General features: G+C 53.3%; 1 protein-coding gene across 9 annotated transcripts in view; it reads right to left on the bottom strand.

Moving 5' to 3' along the window:
* LIMCH1 (LIM and calponin homology domains 1) overlaps positions 1-22576 on the bottom strand; it is a 293512-nt gene that overhangs the window by 76318 nt on the left and 194618 nt on the right. For all 9 annotated transcript variants that reach the window (XM_055340230.1, XM_055340206.1, XM_055340216.1 and 6 more), the window contains 5 exons: positions 18833-18939; positions 14072-14102; positions 11970-12080; positions 5508-5703; positions 232-484 (listed from right to left, as the gene is read on the bottom strand). In XM_055340230.1, coding sequence (XP_055196205.1) covers positions 232-484; positions 5508-5703; positions 11970-12080; positions 14072-14102; positions 18833-18939 — 698 coding nt within the window. The remainder of the gene's footprint in view (positions 1-231; positions 485-5507; positions 5704-11969; positions 12081-14071; positions 14103-18832; positions 18940-22576) is intronic.

A 22576-nucleotide genomic window follows, 5' to 3' on the forward strand; every position in this document is an offset into this window, starting at 1 on the left:
GCACGTCTCTAGGCCCAGGAAAACTCTTCTTGCACCAAGGCAAGGCTCTGTGCACCCAACTGATGGGAGGGGGAGGCAGGTGGCCTCCGCAAAGGAACCGGGCGGCCTCTGTGCCCCCAGCGACCTGGCAGCAGACCCGGTCTCCACCATCCACGGGCTCGGCAGGGACCCGCAGACGGGATGCCCATTCCCCCGCACCGCACCCTCCGCCAGGGCCCCCCCGGACCTCACCTGCAGGGCCGGTCCCCGCCCAGGGGCGAGGTGGCGGTGCTCCAGCTCTTCCGGTACTCCTCCCGCTCAGCCTTCCTCCTCCTCAGAGGCGCCGGCACGTAGGCCGTCTGGTTGCTTTTGTTGGGGAGGTACTGGTTGAACGGCACCGCCGACTTGGGCTCGCCGTGGGACGTCCGCCTCGCAGACATGTCATCCTTCTTCACGTCCGGCAGCTTGCGGTGCGGCAGGTCGGACTCAGAGTCGCTTCCCCTCCCTGGAGAGGAGACACGGGCACTGAACTGGTGTGCCGGGCCGGCCCGGGTCTCCCCGGGGCTCTGGGGATCCCCCACCCTGGACCGTCCACTGGCCGAGTGCCAAGCATCCGTCCAGCAGACCTACGCTGGGGCAAGCTCCGAACTCAGATCAGGGGGAGAAAGTCAAAGTAGGGGCACAGAGGTGAGGCCGGCTGTGCAGGAGGCCACAGGGCCTCATGTCTGTGGGACAAGCAGAGCCACATTACGGAAGCCCGGGGGGCGTCGGCCATCGCAAGGGGGAAACACGGAGGACAAGAGCGGGGCTCACACGGGCGGCCGAGTCCCGCGAGGCCCAGGGCTGCCTCCCAGGAGGTGCTGCGAGGTGTGATGCACGCGTACCCCCGAGCCGGAGCCCTGCCTGCGGCCTTCGCTGTAGCCCCCCTTTCCTCCTGCGGACCCTGGGGCCCCATCCACCCTGCCCTGCAGATGCGTGACCCCGCTGACCTCACGCTTGGAGGACAGGGGTTTGCAGGGTTCAGCTGGCGTCTCTGCACCCGGCGGGCAGCCTCAGATCATCTGACGGGCACACAAATCGGTTCTGGCTTAGACAGCGCTGTGGGCGACGCAAAGGAATTCAGTGATGCCCAGTGAGGGGGGCTCAGGCGGAAACCCTTCAGCACGGCGAGCATCAGGAAGAGGGGACTCCTGTACACTTGGGAGGAGCGCCCGCGACAGAGTCAAGAGAAGGGGCGGCCAAGGCAGAGAGGACAGCGGACAGGGCCTTAGGACTGATCCACCTTGCTTTGAGCTTGGCCACTCACTAGCTTTGCAGTCGTTAGGTCATGCCTCAGTTTCCCCAATCTGCAAAGGGAGGGTAAGGATGCCACCTGGTTGGCGGGGCTTCTGGGAGGACCGGGTCCATGTGAGCGGCCGGCACGGTGAGCGCTCGGCGAGCGCGGGCCGCTCTCTGTCGCCGTCCTGGGTGGTCCTGGCATTCACTGTGGGCTCCCAGGCCGGCTCCAACGCACCTGCCGGTCCTTGGCGGTAACAACAGGAACGAAATGATGCGCCTGCAGATTAAATGACTCAACGGCTTCTGAAAGGCCTTAAAAGTCAGAAGCACGGGCCGTAAACGAGTCATTCCTTGTCGCTGACGGAGCACGTGGGTGCGAATCCCTCGTGGCTTCACCTCCCTTCCCAAGTCGTCTGTGTCAGTCCTCGCTGGCTTTTGACGCGTCGCTCCGCACTCTCCCACCCCGAGGCTATCGTCAGTGTGTATCGTCAGTGTGTCCCCGAGGGACGTGGTCACAGTCCCCCCGCCCCGCCTCCCCCCCGTGAGAGGCCTCATGAACAAACAGACCCTGACGTTTTCTGACCTTGCCAGGCGCTCGGATCTGAATCCTGATCTGATACCATCCCCCTTTCGCAGACTCGGGCGGACGTGGAGGCTCGGAGACACCCATAGAGCCCCCTCCGCGGCCGGGGCCGGGACGCAGCAGCTGGGCCCCCGCTTTCTCTTCTCCAGACCCTGGACCGAAGCTCCTCCTTCACCTGGGTTCACTCCTCGCGGAGAAGGGTCCTCCACGTGTGCGTGCGGCACCCCGACTAGAGAAGCGCTACCCTTTCCCGAACAAACGAAGGGAAACGATTCTGGGATCAGCTAGGCCAGCCCAGGAATTGGCGGCGTCTCAAACTGCTGAAATCCTATAATTCGTGAGGCTTCCTTGGGTGCAGTAGCTGAGGACATCCTGTCCTGACAACACCTTAGTGCCAGTCTCAGGGCAGTAGATCAGCACGTGCGCGATCACCTTTTCTCTCCCACGCTTTTTGGTAAAAGTCTTTGTCAGACGGCTGAAGAGGAGCTCACGTGCCGATGCTCCGAGGCCCAGGGAGGGACCCAGCTGAACACGGGGCAGCTTTCCAGACTCAGAGGCCCGGCCGTAATTCCAGTCTGTCCCCTGCGTTGCTGCACACAGACCTCAGGGGTCTCCCGGAAGCCTGCAGACGGTAACAGGTGGCGGGGGCCCAGGAGACGGCACGAGCACCCAGAGAGTGGCTGCTGCGGCCTCCCCTCCATGAGTCGGGGCGGGATCCTCATCAAAGGCCAGGACTTCAAAAGAGCTTGACTTCACCCCGAACACACACTGGGGTGGCCTCGATCTTGATACCGACGTCAGGCAACGACAGCGCAGCACACGATGGGGGCGATGCCGCTTTGTCCGAGTCCGAGCCTGCCTCTCCAGGGGGCTACGTTTCTCTCCCTTCTGCTAACTAGGGGGCTTTCTTTTTCCCTGTATTTTGACCATATGCACCCCAACCCTTGGCTTTCTTTTTTTAAAAGATTTTATTTATTCATTCATGAGACACAGAGAGAGGCAGAGACACAGGCAGAGGGAGAAGCAGGCTCCATGTAAGAAGCCCGATGCAGGACTCAATCCTGGGACCCTGGGGTCACGCCCTGAGCCGAAGGCCGGCGCTCAATGGCGGAGGCACCCAGGCATCCCCGGCTTTCTCATCTTCCTTTTACACTTAAATTTCTCTCGTTCCTTATTTCTCTTCCTCAACTCACCCTTTTATAAAACAATGTTCATTTAACAAAACACATCATATTTATGAACTATGTTCTTAACTTTATTTATTTATTTATTTATTTGTTTATTTTTTATTCTTAACTTTAAAAGCAATCAAGTGGAAGGCTTTGTATTTCCTCTTCCGTGAGGTCCATTGAGCGGCCTCGGGAGGAGGAACTGGCACCGAGGCAGCAGGACCAGCTGGCTTCATGGGCGCCAGGGGCCAGCAGGCCTCCTGCACGACCCTCACGAGCGTGGCTCTTGACCGTCCTCCCTGAATAGGTCAGCGGGCCTCAAGGGTATGGAAATACGGACCCAACATGGAACCAGAGAACTTTATGCTAGGATTTTCCCTGATTGTGAGTCCTTAGGAAATGAATTTTCAAGACTTAAAAAAAAAATGTTCTTCTAGATTTAAAAGTGGGTTTTAGGATTAGCAGTCTTCTTGATCGACATCGTTAAAAAAATACTGTAAACACTGATAAACTACAACATGTATTTGAATAAAATCATGCTATTTTTAAAGGCAGATTTTTTTAAAAAGTGCTTTTTTTTTTACGTGTGTTTTTAAACCTCATTAGGTCTCAATCAGTTTGCAAGAACATAAGCCTGCAGATATGAGGCTGCTTGGCGAGATCGGTGTGTAGGGTCCTCTTTCCCAAATGGTGTTTTGTGAGGCTCAGTTTCATATTATTCTTTATGCAGAAAAAATATTTATTAAAGGACTTGAGCAGGGGATCCCTGGGTGGCTCGGCGGTTTAGCGTGTGCCCTCGGCTCAGGGCATGACCCCGAGGTCCCGGGATCGAGTCCTGCATCGGGGTCCTGGATGGAGGCTGCCTCTCCCTCTGCCTGTGTCTCTGCCTCTCTCTCTGTGTCTCCCATGAATAAATGGATAAAATCCTTAAAAAGAAAATAAATCAAAGGACTTGAGCGCATCCATCCTGTCACAAACTACATTGTGCCTCAGCGCACGTTAGCGAGATATCAGCGATCACCACCTTGGATACCTTCAGGATGGGGCTGTCACAAACTCTGAACCCCCCCCCCCCGAGGTTGACAGAATGAAGGATCCATCACCACTTGTGAAGCTCCAAGGTGAAGAAAATGGTAGGTCTCTAAAAAAAAAAAACAGTCGGTAACACGACCTAGTTCGGTGCAGACGTGCTCAGTAATCGGGTGGGCCGGGTGGCCGGTCACGGGCTGGCGCTGCAGCTTCTAGTCCGTGGGCGGCACTGCACACGCACTCCACATTTTAGGGATGTTTTCCAGGCCGCTCACAATGCGCCATGGAATTCTTTCGGGGTCACATACTACCCGGCCCCGAGGCTGCTCCATTTGTTGCAAAGCTGAAAAACGAAAGCATCAGCCCAGTTGTTCTAGAATCCCAAAGATCTATTGGGTAAATAGAAGTGTGGGCACCGTCCGTTTAAGGGTCTAAGTTTCGGGGTCACAGTTCCTGACCCTTTGTCGGGTTCATCCGTAAAACGCAGATGCATAACGTCCCGCGGCCCCGGGAGGGCTGAGCAAGAAGCCACGTGGCTCGCAACCTGTGCTGCCCCCCACGCCAGGTGTCAGGTCACCCATTGAGGACCCGGGCGCGAGAAACCTCCAAGTATCTTAGGCTTTTATGGCGGAAAGGGATCTTTCAGCCCTAAGGGGCAATTCTCATCCCCGAGAGGAGCCCTTAAGTCTCTAGAAATGTCAGCATCAAGCAATGCATAGAAAAAGTAGAAACATTAAAAAAAAAAAAAAAACACCGCGCCAGCCTCATCCCCCTTCTGCAGGTTCATGGGGACAGGAGCGAGCCACCCTCCGCCCCGAAAGTACAGAGGTGCGGAGGTGCGCGGTAAGTGACGGCAACAGCTTCCGGAAGGTGACGCGTCAGATTCACATCAGGTTGCACGACCCCAGATTCCTAGAGAAGCGACCATTCCTTGCAGGTGATATGAAATCCACGGGGTTTAACTCGAAGCCGGACTCGGAGCAGCCCAGCAGGCTGGGCCGTGTACCGTGAGGGCCGCAGCCAGCGCGCAGGCGCCGGGAGCTCCGAGCAGGTTGCCCAAAGCCCCCGTTAAAGCCTCCCGGGTTTCAGCCCGTCCCTGAGCTTGCGGCGCGGCTCCAGTCCGTGAGTGGGTTCGTCTTCACGTCTACGCTGTGGTGCCAACACGCTTCCCTTCCTTGCACCCGGAGCATAAAAGCTTGGGCACACGGTCCGAGCTCACAGCTGCACAGTGCCTGGGTCCCTGAACCGGCGGGGAGGGAGGCGACCCGCTTTCCCCTTGCTCATGGAGGCCTCGTGCGAATGGCCGCGGGCGGAGCCGACCCCAACTGGGGGCGCCCGGGAAAACAACATTCAAGCACCGTTCTCCTCCCAGTTCGGAGTTACTGGTCCCAGCAAGGTGCCCGCGGTGCCACGGCCTCCCCTGTGCACGCGCGACCGCGAGGGCACAGGGGCCCACAGCCGTCACCTACCGTCGCTGCTTCCCCGGAGGACGACATCCGGCGAGGGCGTCTGCCGCGATCGGGACCCGAAGGAGTCCAGGCTGTCGAAGGAATCATCTCGGCCGTGGCGAGGCGGGGACAGTGAGTCGCTGCGCTCGGAGTCCCAGCAGTCTATGTAGCCGCTGTCCCGGATACTGCGCTTAGGGCTCTCGATGTCATCGGTCTCCTGTCCAAAAACAAAACGGAAGGACTTCAGGCCCCCCGGCCACGGACGGAGAGGGAACCCGGCTTGGGCGCCGCAACGAGGGCCCCGCGCGTGGCGTCAGGTGGAAAGTCATGGAGAGCCGCCGCCAGGCCGGCATCTCGTTCCCGGACCCTGGCCACACCTTCCCGATCGGGAAACCGCGCACAACTCAAACAACAAACAGAAAGACCCGAGTGACGTACGTGCCACCACGGTTTGTCTTTAAAGGTTGAAGGAAAGAAGAATAAAAAAATCATGATGTTTGGATTCACAGCAGGACAGCGACAGAGCAGAGCCGCCAGGGAACCGCATGCCGTGACCTTGCCGGGCCCTGGGGCACCCATCAGCCCCCCCACTCTGCCCCGTGCCCCGCGCAGCACTTGCATGTGTCCCCGAGCAGCGCGCGTCCATCCTGCCGCCCCGGGGAAGCTGCCGGCTCTGAGGGACCTGTCTTTCCGAGGCGGAAAGTTAGGAAGGAAAAAAAAAAGCAGCAATGAAAAATATGCAAACTGCTTTTCTTTTCGTGGTGCCTCCGAAGAATCCAGGCGGCCGGCGGGGCGCTGGGGGCCGGGGCGGCCGCGAGTCGGGCCGCCAACAATTTGTGCCCCGCAGACAGAGGCCGGCCAGTGCCCATGGCACACCCGACGCCAGGCCCCAGGGACAAAGGTCACCAGAGCCAGCTGCGGTCTTGCACCATAATGAAAGCCTTGTCCCCGCTGCTGTCTTCGCCTTGGTTACATCAGTCCAGGCTGACGGCGACCAAAGCAACTCCAGTCGCCAAAGGTAAACCTCAGTTTCATCCCCTCCAGCCGTGCCTAAAACCCGGACGGCGCCGATGCTGGCAGGGGCCTGCCCTCACCCGCAGTGACGGAGCTCACCCCGTGGCCGCCCCGGGGCGCTACTGCCTGCACCTGCCCCACGCAGTTCTGGAAAGTGTCTACGCCGGCGGGTCTGCCCTGGAGCCAATGCCTCGGTGGGAGGCATCCCCGCCAGCAGCCCGGCACCCCCGCCACACTCGGCGGCAGGAGCCTCTGGACGGGACAGTGGTTGCACCCACAGGCGTCCAGGGCTTGGCCTGCAGACGGGCACTGGGTGCTACACCGCGTGCTGGCAAGTTGAATTTAAATTAAATAATGTAAAAAAAAAATTTCCCCTCCCCCCAGAAAAGAAGGGAGGGGGAGAAGGGAGGGCAGGATGGAGAGAATAGCTTCAGCCTCCACCCACACAGCTGGCTCAGCCCGGGGAGGATAGGGTGTCACGTGGCCTAGGCGAGCATGAGCGTGAGTGTGAGGGTGAGGGTGGGCGTGAGCGTGAGGGTGAGCGTGAGCACAAGGGTGAGCATGAGGGTGAGTGGGAGCATGAGGGTGAGCATGAGAGTGAGCGTGTGAGAGTGAGCGTGAGTGTGAGCACGAGAGTGAGTGGAAAAGAGGGTGAGCATGAATGTGAGGGTGGGTGTGAGCATGGGGGTGAGCGTGAGGGTGAGCATGAGCGTGAGTGTGAGGGTGAGTGTGAAAGTGAGGGTGAGCATGAATGTGAGGGTGGGTGTGAGCATGAGGGTGAGGGTGAGCCTGAGAGTGAGCATGAGGGTGAGCGTGAGTGTGAACATGAGTGTGAGCGCGAGGGCGAGTGTGAGCGTGAGCGGCCGTGCCCTCCACCCCGTGGCCGGCCGAAGCCGCTGCCTCGCAGGTGGCAAGTGGCCGGGCGGTGCTCACAGCGGGCGAGCGGCTGCCCCGGGGGAGCCTGCAGCGGCGCCGAGAGCGCTCGTCTGACCCGGATCCCGTCTTGTACTCGATTCCTCTGGAAACGTAGGTGCTGACCCGGGGCCATGTGTCCCTGAGGACGGGCCAAACGGCCAGAGCCTTGCGCTTTCTGAGCTGCGCTTGACCCTCGTGGCCCCTCGGTGACGCGGGCAGCGTTGTCCTCTTTCCACCGAAGAGAACAGTGAGACCAGAGAGGCCATGAGATCCGCGAGGTTACATGGGAAGCAGCAAACCTGGGATCCCCACGCCCGGCCCCAGCTCCGGCTGCCGCACCCGGGCGGGGTCATGTGTCACGAGCAGCGTGGCCCCTTCCCCACGGGCGCCGCTCCTCCCTCTGTGCGTGATGCCCCCTGCTAACGGCTGCTGGGGCCCCGGCCCCGAGACACGGATACGGCAAAACAGAGGCCGTCTAGGGGCACGGAGAGCGGGGCGCGAGACTCGGGGCTTGAATCCCAGCTCCGCGCCTGGTCGTGGGGCGCCTGGGGCAAGCTGCTCCCCCGACCTCAGCTTCCCCACCTGTTGAATGGGCCAGTGATACCAGCAAGAGCTGGACACTGAAAGGCATGGCCGGTTGGAAAAGTGAAAAACGGGCCACCCGTGCGTGGTCACCCTTGGCCAACCTGGTCCTTTGCACCCTCAGGGTGAAGCGAGAAGCTGGTTCTTCAGCCAGAAATAAAGACGTGGCCCCAGCTGCGGGAGTGAGTTTCCGGATTTTCCATCAGGTCGTCCGCGGTTAAGCTGCTGGGGACAGCGAAAGCTGAAAGCCCAACACAAAGCCAGACGGCCTGCACTGTCCTTCCGGGGCCCGTGTTGAGGCATCCGTGTTTCCAGCCAGGACCCCAGGAGCATTTCCACTTCTACGGGGAGCACTTCAGCGGCGGAGACCAGACGCCAAGCCGCCCGCCGTACCCGCTGCTCCAGCAAACGGGCGCGCCGCCTGCGTGGGGGCCGAGGCCTCTGCGGTGTTTCCGGACGCTCTCACTCGTCCGTCCTTGCCCCGTCCTCCTCAGTCAGTGGAAACAAGAGCTGCTAAGGCTGCCGGGCGGCTGGCGGCGTCTGAGGAAGCCCAGATGCCTCCGTGTTCCCACTCAGCGTTGTCCGCTTCCTCTGTGACTTATAAAGTGGCCGAGCCGCACTCTGGAGCGGTTGAGGTTCTGCTTCTCCAGCTCGATGACCCACCTGCACCTACGACGCGCCGGCTGGGGGGCTGTTCACCCCTCGGATGCTTCCCGGCATCCTCCAGGAGCCCGACACGCGGCTCTCCGGGAGTCCATACATACCTGTTCCCACTGGCTTGCGCTCCGGCAGGAAGACAGAGGACGCGCACGTGAACACAAGGTGGGGCGGCGAGCAACACGCACAGACCAGGCAGGTGAAGGGGAGCGAGGTTGAGGCTGGCCGCCCTGTCCATGTCCCCAGAACGCCAGTGCGTCGGCCAGGGGCGGTGGCCACAGAGCCTGGCTCGGGAATAGGACCCTTGCCAGACCCCATACAGCCCTGAGGCTCGAGCAGCCGGGCCTCCCAGGAAGACTCCCCGCTGTCTGGGGAGGGGCCAGAGGCCGGTGATCCTGAGGGCGCTGCTGGCCCCAATCGCTGATGTGGGACATGTCAGGACAGGCAGGAGGTGGTGAGGGACAAGGGGAAGAACCCGACTGCTCACACCCGGCCCTGCCTGTGCGATTCTGAGGCCACCGTAGGTCCCGAGGTCTTGCTTCAACCCCAACGCTGTCACGGTGACGCCCCTCTGCCCCCTCATGTCCCCTCTGCTCGGAGACCCCCGGCAACAGATCCGGGCTCACTGAAAGGCCACGCTTTCGGAGACGCTTCGTTGCTACAGGGCAGCGGCGACCGGTCGGTGCCCGACGCTTGCGCTCGGGGCTCTGCCCCCATTACCATGCCTATAGGTACTTTTCGGGAACATTTCTCCCACTTGAAAAACGAATATAAAAAAATCTCTAGTGTCCTTCATGAAAGAAGACGTCGTGGTTCCAGGTGTGTGTCAGCTCGTGTCTGTGCAGAAGCTGTGGTCTCTGTCGCCTCGGTATCCGGTCCCTGTTCCTTCTCCAGTGGAAACACCCGGTTCTTGACTGAAACACAGTCTACCTTTCCCCAGTCCCCCCGGCAGGTAGGTACGGACGTGTGAGCACGCTCACGTCTACAGGAGCCAGCCGGGGAGGCGCGCACGACTTAGCAGACATGCCGTCGGGCGGCGGGCACGGGTCCTCCTCCCCCTCAGCCCCCTTCCCTCCCGACTCGGGTGAGGATGCGGGGGCTACGCCGGGACAGCCGGGTCGGATCAGAAGGCGGGAGCCCGGGGACCGAGGATGTCGGAGCAAAGGACCCGAGGGCCCTGGGTCCCTGATGATCACCTGCCCCCTGCTCATGTTCAGACCTCTTTTCTGTGACTTCAAAATAAGATTCTATCGTATTTATTTTTAAATATTTTATTTAATTATTCATAAGAGACCAGATTGAGAGAGGGAGAGACACAGGCAGAGGGAGAAGCAGGCTCCTTGCAGGGACTCGATCCCGGGACCCCAGGGTCACACCCGGGGCCGAAGGCGGTGCTCAACGGCTGAGCCACCCGGGCTCCCGATTCTATCATATTTAAACCACATTCAGGCTTTTCTGCATTTCCCACAAAACCCAATTTTAAGCAATAAAATGCAATAGGATCTACTCCAGGTAAGCTAGCTTCTGCAGGTGTTGGTATCTCTCCGTGAAGCTCGGGTCGACTACGCTCTGCTGTGTTCGGGGGCTCTGTGGGGGCCGTGCTAGCAAAGCCCTGCTATGTCCAGTGACACTGAGGCCTCCCTCGTGGCCTGTGATGTTGTGCTACGTTCACTAAGAAAGGGGAACGGCCGTTGGCCACGAAAGGTCGTCTCGAGGCAGCTGGTGTAACAAGGGTCAACAGAAAGGAGTTGAAGAAACCATAGCTGCGCAGAGTGTAGACAAGCTGGGTTCGTGGAGACACAAGAACAAATCAGATTCCAAGCAAAGAAAGGGACTGTGAGGCAGGGGCTTTTACACAGTCGTACCCAGATGACCCACGGGCGGCTCAGTCGGTTGAGCCTCCGACTCTTGCTTTCGGCTCAGGTCATGATCGAGCCCCACGTCAGGCTTCCCGCTCGGCGCAGAGTCTGCTTTTCCCTTCACTTGCGCTCTCTCTCTCAAATAAATAAATAAAATCTTTAGAAAAAAGAGAGATGGCCCGTGTGTCATTATTCAAATCTGAATTGAATATTAAAAAAAACACGCATTCGAATTTCACAAAGCAGACGGGACCTTACCTGTGTCCTTTCTCTAACACAGACTTGCAGGAAATGGTAAAGGACGCACAAGAGTAAAAAGTAAGAAACAAGGCATCATTGGGTGTGTTCAGTTATTTTATTTTATTTATTTTATTTTATTTTACTTTACTTTACTTTACTTTATTTATTTTATTTTGTTCAGTTTATTTTTAAAGGCATTTAGCTGAAAGGTCTTTGTCTATATGTGTAACGACCAATATGGAAGCTTTGTCCGTTTATAAAATACATGAGCCAGACCGGCTCGGGTCAAATGGGAAGAATTGTCAGGACTATTATCTTCAATTTAAGGAAAGGAGGATAAATCGTTAGAAAGCTGGAGCACGTTCTTGTGCTTCAGTATGAAAAGAAAGTTTGGAAAGTGTGGATGGTCCCTCAAGGGGGGTCTCATTAGTGCCTTTTGTGTGCGCACTAGACGGGTGTAGGAGGGCACGGCCTTACCTCCGTGCAATCGCAGGGACCTCATCCAAACCCGCCGATGTGATCGCGACTGTGCGCCCCCTCCACTCCTGTGCTGGCGGCGGGGTCCCCAGGCGGAACCACAGCCTCGGGCCTCGGACCACGGCTTCCCTGACACGCTCCTACCTTAGCTCAGCCTCCCCATCATCAAATAAACGTTTATTTTATCAAAAAAGAAAAAAAAAAGGTTTCCCACATTTCCTGGTCACCCAAGTACAAGGGCCGTAAAACACACACGTTGGGGGAAGCTGCCCCTGGTTTGGTGGGGCTTGGCCAGGGTGGGCCAGGCAGGAACGTGGCAGACATGACCTCGCCCACACCAAGGCCCTGACGGGGAAGCAAAGTGACCTTTAGGACAAAGGCAGAGCAAGCCTTCGTCTCTGGACAATACCGTATTGTTCAGTTCAGGCCACTCCCCCGCACGGGAGCAGGGGCTGCGCTCTCCGGCACACAGGCCACGTGCCGTTGGGCTGGATGTGCTCTTCGGGGGTGCAAGCTGGGGACAACTGAGACTTGCCGTTCCCTGAAGGCTCTGCAGGCTCAGGCAGGCACGGGGTGCACAGGGTGTACGGGGCACACGGGGCGCAGGCCTCGCTGGGGGGAGCCCACGTCTTCCTGGGGGCAGGGCAAGCTCACCGCGCTGAACCGCAGGGACCTTAACCCGTGTGCCGCTTGCCATCGTGTGCCAGCCTCTTGGGATAAAGAAGAAAAGTCCAGTTACCTTTCTCATCTGAGCCAGCAAGCCTTCGAACTCCTTCAGGTTCAGCGTCGTTCCGCTGTAGGACGCGGAGCTATTTGCTGCTTTTCCCAGCCAGTAAATGGTAACTAATACCTGCAAAACAAAACCGGGCACAAGAGCGGGGGAGTTTTCCCTCAAGAATCACTTTCAAACCAAGGAACCAATGATGCCCGCCAACGGGAAAGCAGGAAGGAGGGAATGTGCAACGCTGATTTACAGCGCCCACTGCCCATGAGGGATCCATTAAATGGAAAATCATGTTAATAGGAACCCAATACTCTATCAGTCAACACAAACATGATTCGGTAGTTAAAATAGTTAAAACAGAGCTCCAGCCTTAGGGAACGGTTGGTTGGGGGAGAATGGTCTCTGAGGCAGCCAGAAGGAAAAGTAAATGCCCCAAATCATTTTTATGTCTTAAAGGTCTCAAAATCAGAAAGTGAAAGTCGTCAAGTGGTCGGAGACTCTGGGGTCTTTACCCCGGTGAGCATGACACAGGTCAATTCCTTTCGAGGGACAGGTGCTTTTACAGCCTGGCGAGTCCTACCTGTGGGCACAATGCTCTGCTAAGGCCCGCAGCCAACTCTCAGCAGAGATACCGGTTAATTGGTGTTTCCCAGCACATGAGCAACACCACATATCTAACTAATCACAAGAACGCAATGTGATGAAGCGTATGTTCTTTGGGTGCCTGGTGTGGGGGTAGAGTTAGAGTCCCATTAATCCATCCGAGATGGGACATTTTTAGCCTAGACAAAAATCACTGCCAATTGAATGACCTTGGATGCTCATACGTGCCCGTGCATATTTGGCAGCCTGAAGCTACGGCCCTAAGCTCACCCTTTCTGTCTTTCCATAGAAACTGTCCACAAAAGCAAAGGTTCTTGACCTTGGTTTTTCCATAAAGCCCAGAAGGCCGAAGATGAGTGCCTTAAAACGGAATTATTTGGATCTGAAGCTCTCGGAAAAGCTATTAATTTATTTTCACATTTGGTCTTATTGCTTCTATCGGGCGGGGAAGTACTTCCTCCACCTCCCTCCCCTTGCTAGGCCAGGCAAGATCTGTGAATACATCTCCAGATGGCAACAGGTCCAAAATACGGTTAATGCGTATCAACGCTACGATGGGATTCGGTTTTCTGCCTCTGTGGGAAATCTGCACTTCAGGACCCCTTCGAAACTTCCAGAAGTCTTTTTTTTTTTTAACACTGATTGCTTACAAATAAATTCCCAGAGAGCAGACAGTTCCAAGTCAGGATGTTAACTAGGATTGTAAAATAAGTAACGTGGGCTAAGGGTACGAGGCTATTTTGGAAGGTGTAATAGGAGAAAGATAGGACTGTGTTGTGTTTTAGATTACGGGTTTTCTGATTTGTTTAAAAAATGCATGATGAAAAATGGCATCTATCCCTAGTTTTATAGAGGGCAAAAAAGGAAGACGGGAATGAAAATGCCGAGTGAACGTAATAGCATCCTGGAAATTAAAAAAAGGAGGTCTTGGTTGCAGCCGGTTTTGGATTTTATATACAGAAGGTTATATTTTACATTTCTCAATTGAAACTTAAAAGAGCGCTCATATACTTGCTCTTTGAAGACGAGATCCAGCTCCAAAAAGTTGATTTGGGGGAATACCAATAAAAATGCAAAAGATTAATAAGAAACATAGAAAAAGGGCAGGCCCATGACAGGCAGCATGATTTATATCACGTGGATCTCTTCCCTAAAAATATGTGCCCAACTGCCTCATTTCATCATCTCCCATCTGTGCCTACTGGCAGAAAGGAACAGATAGTGGGGCTGAGACAGGTCATCCTGTGCTTAAGAAATGGAATTACAAACGGTGCAAGCTTTCGTTCATTGACTTCTAGGGCGAGCCCTTAGTGATTACACAGACTCCCCCCCATCGATAATTTGTGTTTCTGTCGCAGCGATTGGCTACTGCGTCAGGGACACCTAAACTTGTTTGCTAAGGACGCCGTCTAGCAGGCGTATGAGAGTCACCCAACCTAGAAGCACATTTTACACCCAAGCCATCATCAAAGTTAGAAGGAAAAACGTTTTGAAAGTGAACTGAAAACACTTACATTTTTCAGTTTCCTACTGTAATCGAGGCTCCTGATTAAGAAAAAGAAAAAGAAAAATCTGGTCAGAACGGCAGTTGCTTCCCTTAAACACCTCTAAGATGTACCTGAAGCCAGCAAATAGGATGAAATCAGTAGAATACGTTATTTTTTCTAACGCCCGTGCTTAGCGGTTTCAGGTACTGGAGGAAAGTCATTTAGGAAACCAAGTGTGGAAGGACGGGATGATATCCGACTTGCAAAGTGCACCATGAAAAGACGAATGCGTTGTAACAGCTGGAAAATGAAGGATTCCATCTAAAACTGGGATGCTTGATGCTTGTGTCCTCGAAGCTCGACTGTTAAAGTGAAATCTATGCCTTGACCACGGGCCACTGTCAAACCGAAACCCCACTAGGCTTCCCAAACCCTCGTACGACTGGTACTTTTAACAAAGGTCTACAACCTCCCTTCGTTAAACAGACCTGAAAATACATGCAGAAGAGGCAAAGCCACCCAGGTGGTTGTTCTTGTCCGCTAAAGATGTAAATTAGCAAAAAAAAAAAAAAAAGATGTAAATCAGCGTTGGGAATTAGCCATGGGCAGGAAGATACGTGTGCTACGTTCAAACGCATTCATGTGCATCCTTAGAAGTAAATATATGAATGTTCACTCTTAAGCCATAAACCAAAAAACAAACAAAAAAAAGCTAGTTGATGGTACTTTTGTAATATTCATACAGCGAAATATAAAAGTTTCTACAAAGCTAACTTGAAGTTTCCTTAACATGTCAATGAATAAATGCTAGGAAAACCAAAACAAGCATGTCCTTTTCCCTTGGTAACTTCAGCTGGGGTGGGGAGCAGGGGGCAGGGATTGTAATTCTATAAATTATAACCACTCAGGAATTGTGTTGCGTATTGAGACACTGGTTACTTCGTTGCTGCATATTCCACCCAAAGGATGTACCAATGAACAGTTGTATGATTTTAAGTCAATTGGGATTTCGGGGAAGAGAAAACAACTAGTAAGTATATACTAAGCAGATGCACCCAGCGGCAGGGACTTGGACTGAAGGACACCTTGGTCTAATTTGGATTTGATTAACAGAAAGCTTTCAAGTTTCTCACTTTTAATAAAAAAAATATATATATATATATATATATATATATATATATAATATATATAAATCCCAGATGGAAACACACAAAAAAAAAAACCTATGCAAGATTTGAAATTTTAATGAACACTAAGAACAGGGAACATAAAATGTTTTCTGCATTGACAATAAAACATTGACTAAAGACTGAAACCTGGTTCTAAAAAAAACTCATAAAAAATAAAAATAAAAATAAATAAAAAATAAAAAACCTCATGTTTGGCACACAGCAGGAGCTCACAAAATATTTGTTGGATGGCTTCTACCTATCAACCAATTATGCGAAAATGCTTCCAGATTTTTCAAGAGGTGCATTCAGGAGCAAACCGAAGCCTTTCCTCATTTTCATGCAGTTGCTTCAGTTCCCTGGACTAGCAGGCGCTGCAGGCCCTGCAGGAGGCCCGCATCCATCAAGGTGCAGCTCACACGGTCACACACGCACTAGCCATTTGCAGCCTCCACCCTGCCCCCCCCCCCGCCTTTCTTTTTCTTTCTTCCATCTACTCAAGTAACTTCTCAAAAAACAAAACAAAACAAAACAAATCAAAACAAAAAAAACAACCATGAGGTAAGAAAAACTACCTACAACACAAGCCAAACTGAAGAGCATTCTTTCAAAACCAGCGTCAGGGACGCCCCACAGTCTGTTCCGCGGGCTGAACCCCGAGGCCCTGCTGCGTGCTCGTGGGCTGTGGCGCCAGTGCCCGTTCTGCTTCTGGCCGACCTTCTGCTCAGGCCTCGGAGGACAAAGTGGGGGAACGCTGGTCCTGCTTCAACCTGCGTGGCTAGAAAATCCACGCGGGACAGCTGCCCCGGGCCGCGCCAGGTGAAACGCGCCTCATTTCTGGAATAGTGGGGAGCAGAGCTCGTCCCACGCTCCACCTGCCACCCCAATTGGAAGTGACTCTCCGCGGCCCACGAAGGAGCTCACGGTGTGACTCTGATGTGGAATTCTGCGTGTCCTTCCAGATGCTCGGATGGCGAAATTCAAATTCTTCCCCCTGGTGCTCCGGCTTCGCGTCGCGCCACCGTGGTTCTGCGGGCTCCTCGTGCCACCTCTCGGGATGGGCCCCTGCCCTGAAGCCCCAGGCCCCTCACGCTGCCTCCCGCTCGTCTGCTCTGCGGCCTCCTGCGGGCTGTGCCCAACGGCGCCCACCGCTCGCTCCTTCCTCCAGTCCTACTCGGCTGTCACTGGCGGGCCACACCGTAAGGCCGTGCGACGCTCCATGGCGAGTGTCTCTCATGTCATCTCCTTCCTTCTCAGCACTTGTCACTCCTGCCGCGATCGCTCTGATTTTACTCATTTATTTCTCATTTCCTGACACTGCGTGTAAATCGCACGGACCCAGGAGTGTTGGCTTTTTCTCGTTCGTTCCAGTTGCCTGATGACTGTAAAGTATCGGACGCATAGCAGCTGCTCGGCCGTTAGCCACTGAGTGAATGAAAGATGCTACAGTCGGAGGAGACGGTGACGGGAAAGCACCGCTTAGAGAAAATAATAATGTGCAAGTAAAGGAAGAACAGAAAAGGGAAGAGAATGAGAGGAAGACGTTGCAAAAGGGGAGAGAGATGGAAAGACAAGATAAAGAAAGGAAGGGAAGCACAGGGAGGAAGAAGAGGTGGAGACCAGAAGCAGCTGGAAAGATGAACAACGATGGAAACGGAGGCGGGGAAGAAGGTGCAGATGGCACAGCAACTGGGACGTGACCGCGTGTGTGCCACTGGGCTAAGCGACTCTTCCTCCTTACGTTGTCCTCCTGCCTTTTTCTTTTGGCGTTGATTGGGCCATTGTCGCAGATCTGAGCAAGCCCTAGCTAGCGTCGTTCCGTGAGGACCTCCTGTCCAGCCCCGTCTCACAGCGGAGACACAGAGCCCTGCTGAAGGCAAGACCCTTCCAGCCCGGGAGTAGCAGATCAGGGCCAGCCCTCGACTTCCTCACGCCCAGTCTTTTGTGGAGAAGCAACAATGGCGATATAAACTCTGAATTTCTGAAACCAAAACCGTCTCAGAATTCCCCTGGTTCAGGGACATATGGGTTTGGGGCAGCTCCAAAAAGCAAACAGTGCAGCTGCCAACACTGTCCAAACAAACCTTCCTGCACTGTCCAAGCGACGTGTGTGGCGCCAACCATTATGATGTCATGGAGTTGTTTCTGGTCGCTTGCCACTCAGGTGAAACTATAAATGTCAGAGGAGTCAGAAAGCATTTCCTAAAGTGAACAATTTATAGAGGCCAGATTTAGGTGCAGTAGTGCACGGAGCACATGATGTCTAAAATGAGGCAGGGGCGCCTGGGTGGCTCAGCCAGTTACACATCTGACTTCGGCTCGGGCCATGATCTCAGGGTCTTGGGATGAGCCCTGCGTCAGGCTCCCTGCTCAGCGGGGAGGCTGCTTCTCCTTCTCCCTCTGCCCTTCGTCCTGCTTGTGCCCTCTCTCCTTCTCTCTCACATACAGACATATCTTTAAATGAGGAAAATGGTGGTTTTCCATATCCAAATACCATAATTTGTATTCTATTTTTGCCTTCAAGTAAAATTTTTCCATGAGAAATATTAAAGAGAGGCACGTGGACAATGGAGAAGTGTGATTTTATATGATCAATCACGGCTGGCTCTCCCTTATTTCCCGTCATGAATCATAAAATCCAATATAAACTAACTTGATTTTATTCAGTAGCTCCGATTTTTCTTCCTGATAATCATTATTGGCAAAGAGTATGAAATTACCAGCTCTGAATTTTGGCTTCTCTTCCTTTTTCTGCACATCCGTGATAAAAATGACCCAAAAGTAATCAAAAGAAGCGTAGCCAGCCCACAGACCCTCAGATATCTGGCAATATCATGCCAAATATTATCTGACTGCAGTCGCAAGTGTTCTGTGTGAACTCTGTAGGGTGGGAAGAACTTCTAAACTACAGGAAGGTCATCAATACCGCCCCATGAGCTGCTTTCTTCTCATCACCCTGCTCACCAGCTATTTTTTTTTCCCATCAGCTATTTCTTTCCCAAGAGACACACTGTCTTTTCCCTTATTGTGCCATTCTTTCCCAAAAATTCTTTGGCCGCAAACCTGGCTCAGTGAGTAGACACAGTCAACTACAGTCAAACAGCCAATAATCCATCTTCAAAGAACCTGATCACTGACACATGAGAAAACAGTTACCCATGTAAATGAGGAAGCAATTTCTCCATAATCTCTTGCCCTCTTTGCATAATAATCAGAGTCCGGATCTGTTTACCAAGTCTGTACCCTCCCGAGGGCCTATTCAAATGCCCAACTGGAGCCAATGAAGGCTTTCAGTCTAACACAGGGGGGTTCTGAGCATATTTCTCTCTTGCCTCTCCCTCCAGTAAGTCCCACTTAACGTTTTTCTCCTCTTTGGCATTCTAACTCTCTCTGCGTGATTTTTGCATTTCAAAGAAATCACATTTGACCAGAATGAAAGTTTCGTAGTCGTAGTCGCAAGGCCAACGTGTCTTGTTTTGAAAGCTTAATTTTTACCTTCCCATTTTTATTTCATGAGACACGTCTAGTATGCGGCCTCTTAGACCTTACTTACAACATCACCACAAAGCTGCGAATCAAACCATAAGTTTTCCTTACACGTAAATCTTGTGTTACTTACTTGACGGTCACTCTGTTGGATGTATCCTGTAGGTCACTAGGGTCAAAAAGTTGAGATTCCCTCAGGCCAAGCTCTTTACAACCTCTCAAGAATAAGATGATATTGTCCTGAAAGGAAAAAAAGAAATCCCGGTCTATATTACCTTGTATTACCTTTATGGACCAGCCCCTCCTCTTTAATAGTCCAGATTACCAGAGGAACGCCAGTTGTTAAGACGGCAAGAGTCGGATCTAAATTATGGCTCGTTGGATAATAAAATCTTACTTTATTAGAGTATGCCAGATGCATTTTTTCCCCTTTACTTTAACAGATTTATATAAAACAGCAAGTAAAATATCATTGAAAAGCAGAACCAACCATCTTCCTAGGAGCCAAGTAACCCTTAGAACTTCAAGGTTTTGCCCATTTCTTATTGCTAGAGTTTGTTCAAACTGGATAGATTCTTTTAAAACTTAGTTTTACCACCCAAATGTCAGCAACAGGCTTTTCTTTTAAATTGATCTTCTAACATGCATTCTTCATCAGCAGGTTTTGACTGATAATACCGCTTTGTGGACCATAAATTGCGCTAAGTGGGGAAAAAAATATAGACTTAACTGTGAAGGGAAGGAAGAGGAGCGAGGAAAGCTTTTGAAAATGACGCACAAGGCCTTTTTTGAAGGGAACCTTTCCTCTAGCAGGTACATATCAGGCACATCAGACAATCAAAGGTTCGGCCCTTCATCGCCGGGAGTCAAGAATATGCAGAAGACTCTGGAAAAGACTGCAACCAGGGGCCACCCGTTTGCAATCCCAGGGTATCAGCAGTCGGCTCCTCGGTTACGGGTCCCTCATTGTCCTCTTCCTAGAAGACTTCTGACGGGCTACCGGGTCCCACCAGTTAGAACTACAGGAGAGGAATGGTAGGCTTGGTTCCAGGGGCCAGAGCGCCGTGAATCCATCCGAATGCCCTAAGAAAGTTGCTACAAAAATCTGAAACGATGGGGGCAGTGGTCACCGAATCATATACTCACGCAGACGCAGTTCAAGAAAGCAGGCACGCGGCGGAGGATTTCCCAGTTACCCAGTCTGTAGGCAAGAGGTGACTCCTGGGAGCGCTGCTCCCTGCGCACACCCTGCACAGTCGCCTCCCCGCGAGGGCAAGGCCCGTGAGTGTGCTGGACCTCCCCCTGCGGTTCTCTTCCTAACCAGCTGGCTCTGCGTTAATCCCAAGGAAGATTATCTGACTGGGCCTCACGTAACCCCAGGAGGATCTAAAGGAAAGTGAGCAGAGTTCTTGGTGGCCCAGGGTTCAATGGCTGCAAGGAGCTGAACCCTGTCAACGACCACAGAAGCTGGGGCGAGGCCTGGAAGCTCAGGTGGGACTCAGCTCCCGCACACACCTTGGCTTCAGCCCCGTGGGACCCCGAGCAGAGGTCACCCCACGTCCACACTTCTGATCTACGGAAACTAAGAAAAGAAGTGGGTGCTGACCTAAGACTCTAAGTGTATAGTAATTTTTAATGCAGCGACCAAAAGTTAATCTACCCGGGCGCAAAACCAAAAGAGCAACAGCAACGAATGGCTGGCTGTGCACGGCCCTTCTAGGCTCAGTACTCCCCCCACGAGCTTCCTACGCGCTAACTCACATAGCCCCTGCGCTGCCCTAGTAGGTACTCCCGGCTTACCTTACTAGGGACCCCGTAGGTGCCGACAGCAGGTATTACCATCATCCCCATTTACGGATGAGCAGCCTGCAGCACAGAACCACCAAGCACCTGGCCCGAGGCCGTGCAGCAAGGGGTGGACGTGCAAACACACGGCATACAAGACAAGCTCGGGCATCAAATCTGAGGTGGCGCCAAAGGAAGATGATGCTCTGGAGGCCACAGGGCGTTGTGGCGGCCCTGGAAGGTAGGCTGTAATCTGAGAAACGGTGCCCAGATTGGCGGCAGAGGGAGATGGCCGGAGGACAGGTGCGGGGAAGGTGCAGGGTGTGAAGGACTTCAGGGAAGTAAGACAGGAGGCAGGGAAACCGAGGAGGAGATACCACAATCTCACCCCCCCACCCCCCGGGCATGGAGGGCAACACCTCCCAGAATATCTTTCCCTTGTTTGGCCTGTGTCCTTGCATTTGCACGAGACTGTGTCCTTCATGAGTGACAACCAGCCGGTCACAGTCTGAAGTTAGCCACCCCCCGTCCGTCTCTCCTTCGGTCACTTGGCATGTTTTAAAATTATCCAATTTCGGGGCACCCGGATGGCTCAGGGGTTTAGCGCCGCCTTCAGCCCAGTGCGTCCCGGGATCGAGTCCTCCATTGGGCTCCCTGCAGGGAGCCTGCTTCTCCCTCTGCCTCTCTGTGTGTGTCTCTCGTGAATAAATAAATAAAATATTTTTTAGAATTCATCCAATTTCTTTTCGAGGTTTTCTCCATCCCCCTCACCCCCCACCTCCAGACTTCGACTAGATGTTCATGTGAGTCTTTTCTACGGCATGCAACCATCTTCTTGCTTGGTCTCTGAGCCCTGAGGGCTTCTCCCCGGAGGGAAAAGAAAGGATGGGTCCTGGGGCTCTGTAGGAGTCCTTCGGGATCGTAGTATTGGGGCTCTGTAGGAGTCCTTCGGGATCGCAATACAAGGACCAATGGTGAGCTGCACAGAGGCCCCTAAGAAGCACATGACTGTGGCACCTCCGTTTCTTAAGAAAGGCAAGGAGGCGCACCTCCCGTAGGCATCCCCAGCCGTGACCCTGAGTGCCACACCACCTTCATCACACAGACGGCAAACCCAACAGTGCTGTGCTGCCAGCCGGGCTGAACGATTGGGGCCGGGAGACTTAATGACTCCGGGTCTCCCTCCAGCTCCTCGCTGCAGCCTGATGATGCTGGAGGGGAGCCAGGCCCGGGCAGGAGAAAAGCCAGAAGGGCTCCGTGGCCAAGAGCTAACAGGGGCACCAGAGTGGGTAAAAAGGACTGGGCCTTTAATTACGTAAAACGCATCCTGCAAATTCCCATCTGCCTTGCTCTTCACGCTGAGCTTTTTCCACACGTATGATTCCAAGCAAAACTCACGTCTCCGTGCCTTCGCTGCAGACGCTGAGCGGTACAGCAGTGTCTCAGGCCCACAGGAGGGAAGCAGAAGTCACTGATGGGTGGCCCTGAGCATTACATCAGCTCTCACTATTGCAGCATTACGCACCCATTAAAACTTGGTGAGGCTTCAGAAAAAGGTTTTAAGGGACTCTTCCAAAAATTCAATGTCATTAAAAAACAAGAACTGGACATGAAGGAGACGTGATGACCAAGTGGAACTTACGACCTTGCTGGGATCCTAGATCCAAAAAGGAAAAAAAGGGCTATAAACACCTAATTTAAATATGGACTGTGTGTTGGATGATGTTATTGAATGAATATTGATTTTCTTAAGGGGGGGGATGATGAGGTTATTGCGGCTGCAGAGGAAAGTATTTTTATTTTATTTTTTCTTTTTGAATTGACGCTTTTATTTTCTTTTGGTAAATACCCAGTAGTGGAATTATTGGGTCATATGCTATTTTTATTTTTAATCTCTTGGGGGAATCTCCAGAGTGCTTTTATTTTTAAGCAAATATAGAAACGGTTCAGGGACGATTTATCATAATGTCTGTGACGTAATTTCAAAGGGTCAGAAAAAAAAAAAACATGGGTGTGCGCCTATCGGAGAGAAAGAGAATGTTTGCCTGTCGCGGAGAAAGGGATAAAGCAAATATGGCAAAATATTAACAAC

The sequence above is a fragment of the Nyctereutes procyonoides genome, unplaced genomic scaffold (genome assembly GCF_905146905.1).
Source record: "Nyctereutes procyonoides isolate TBG_1078 unplaced genomic scaffold, NYPRO_anot_genome, whole genome shotgun sequence".
In the NCBI taxonomy this organism is placed as follows: domain Eukaryota; kingdom Metazoa; phylum Chordata; class Mammalia; order Carnivora; family Canidae; genus Nyctereutes; species Nyctereutes procyonoides.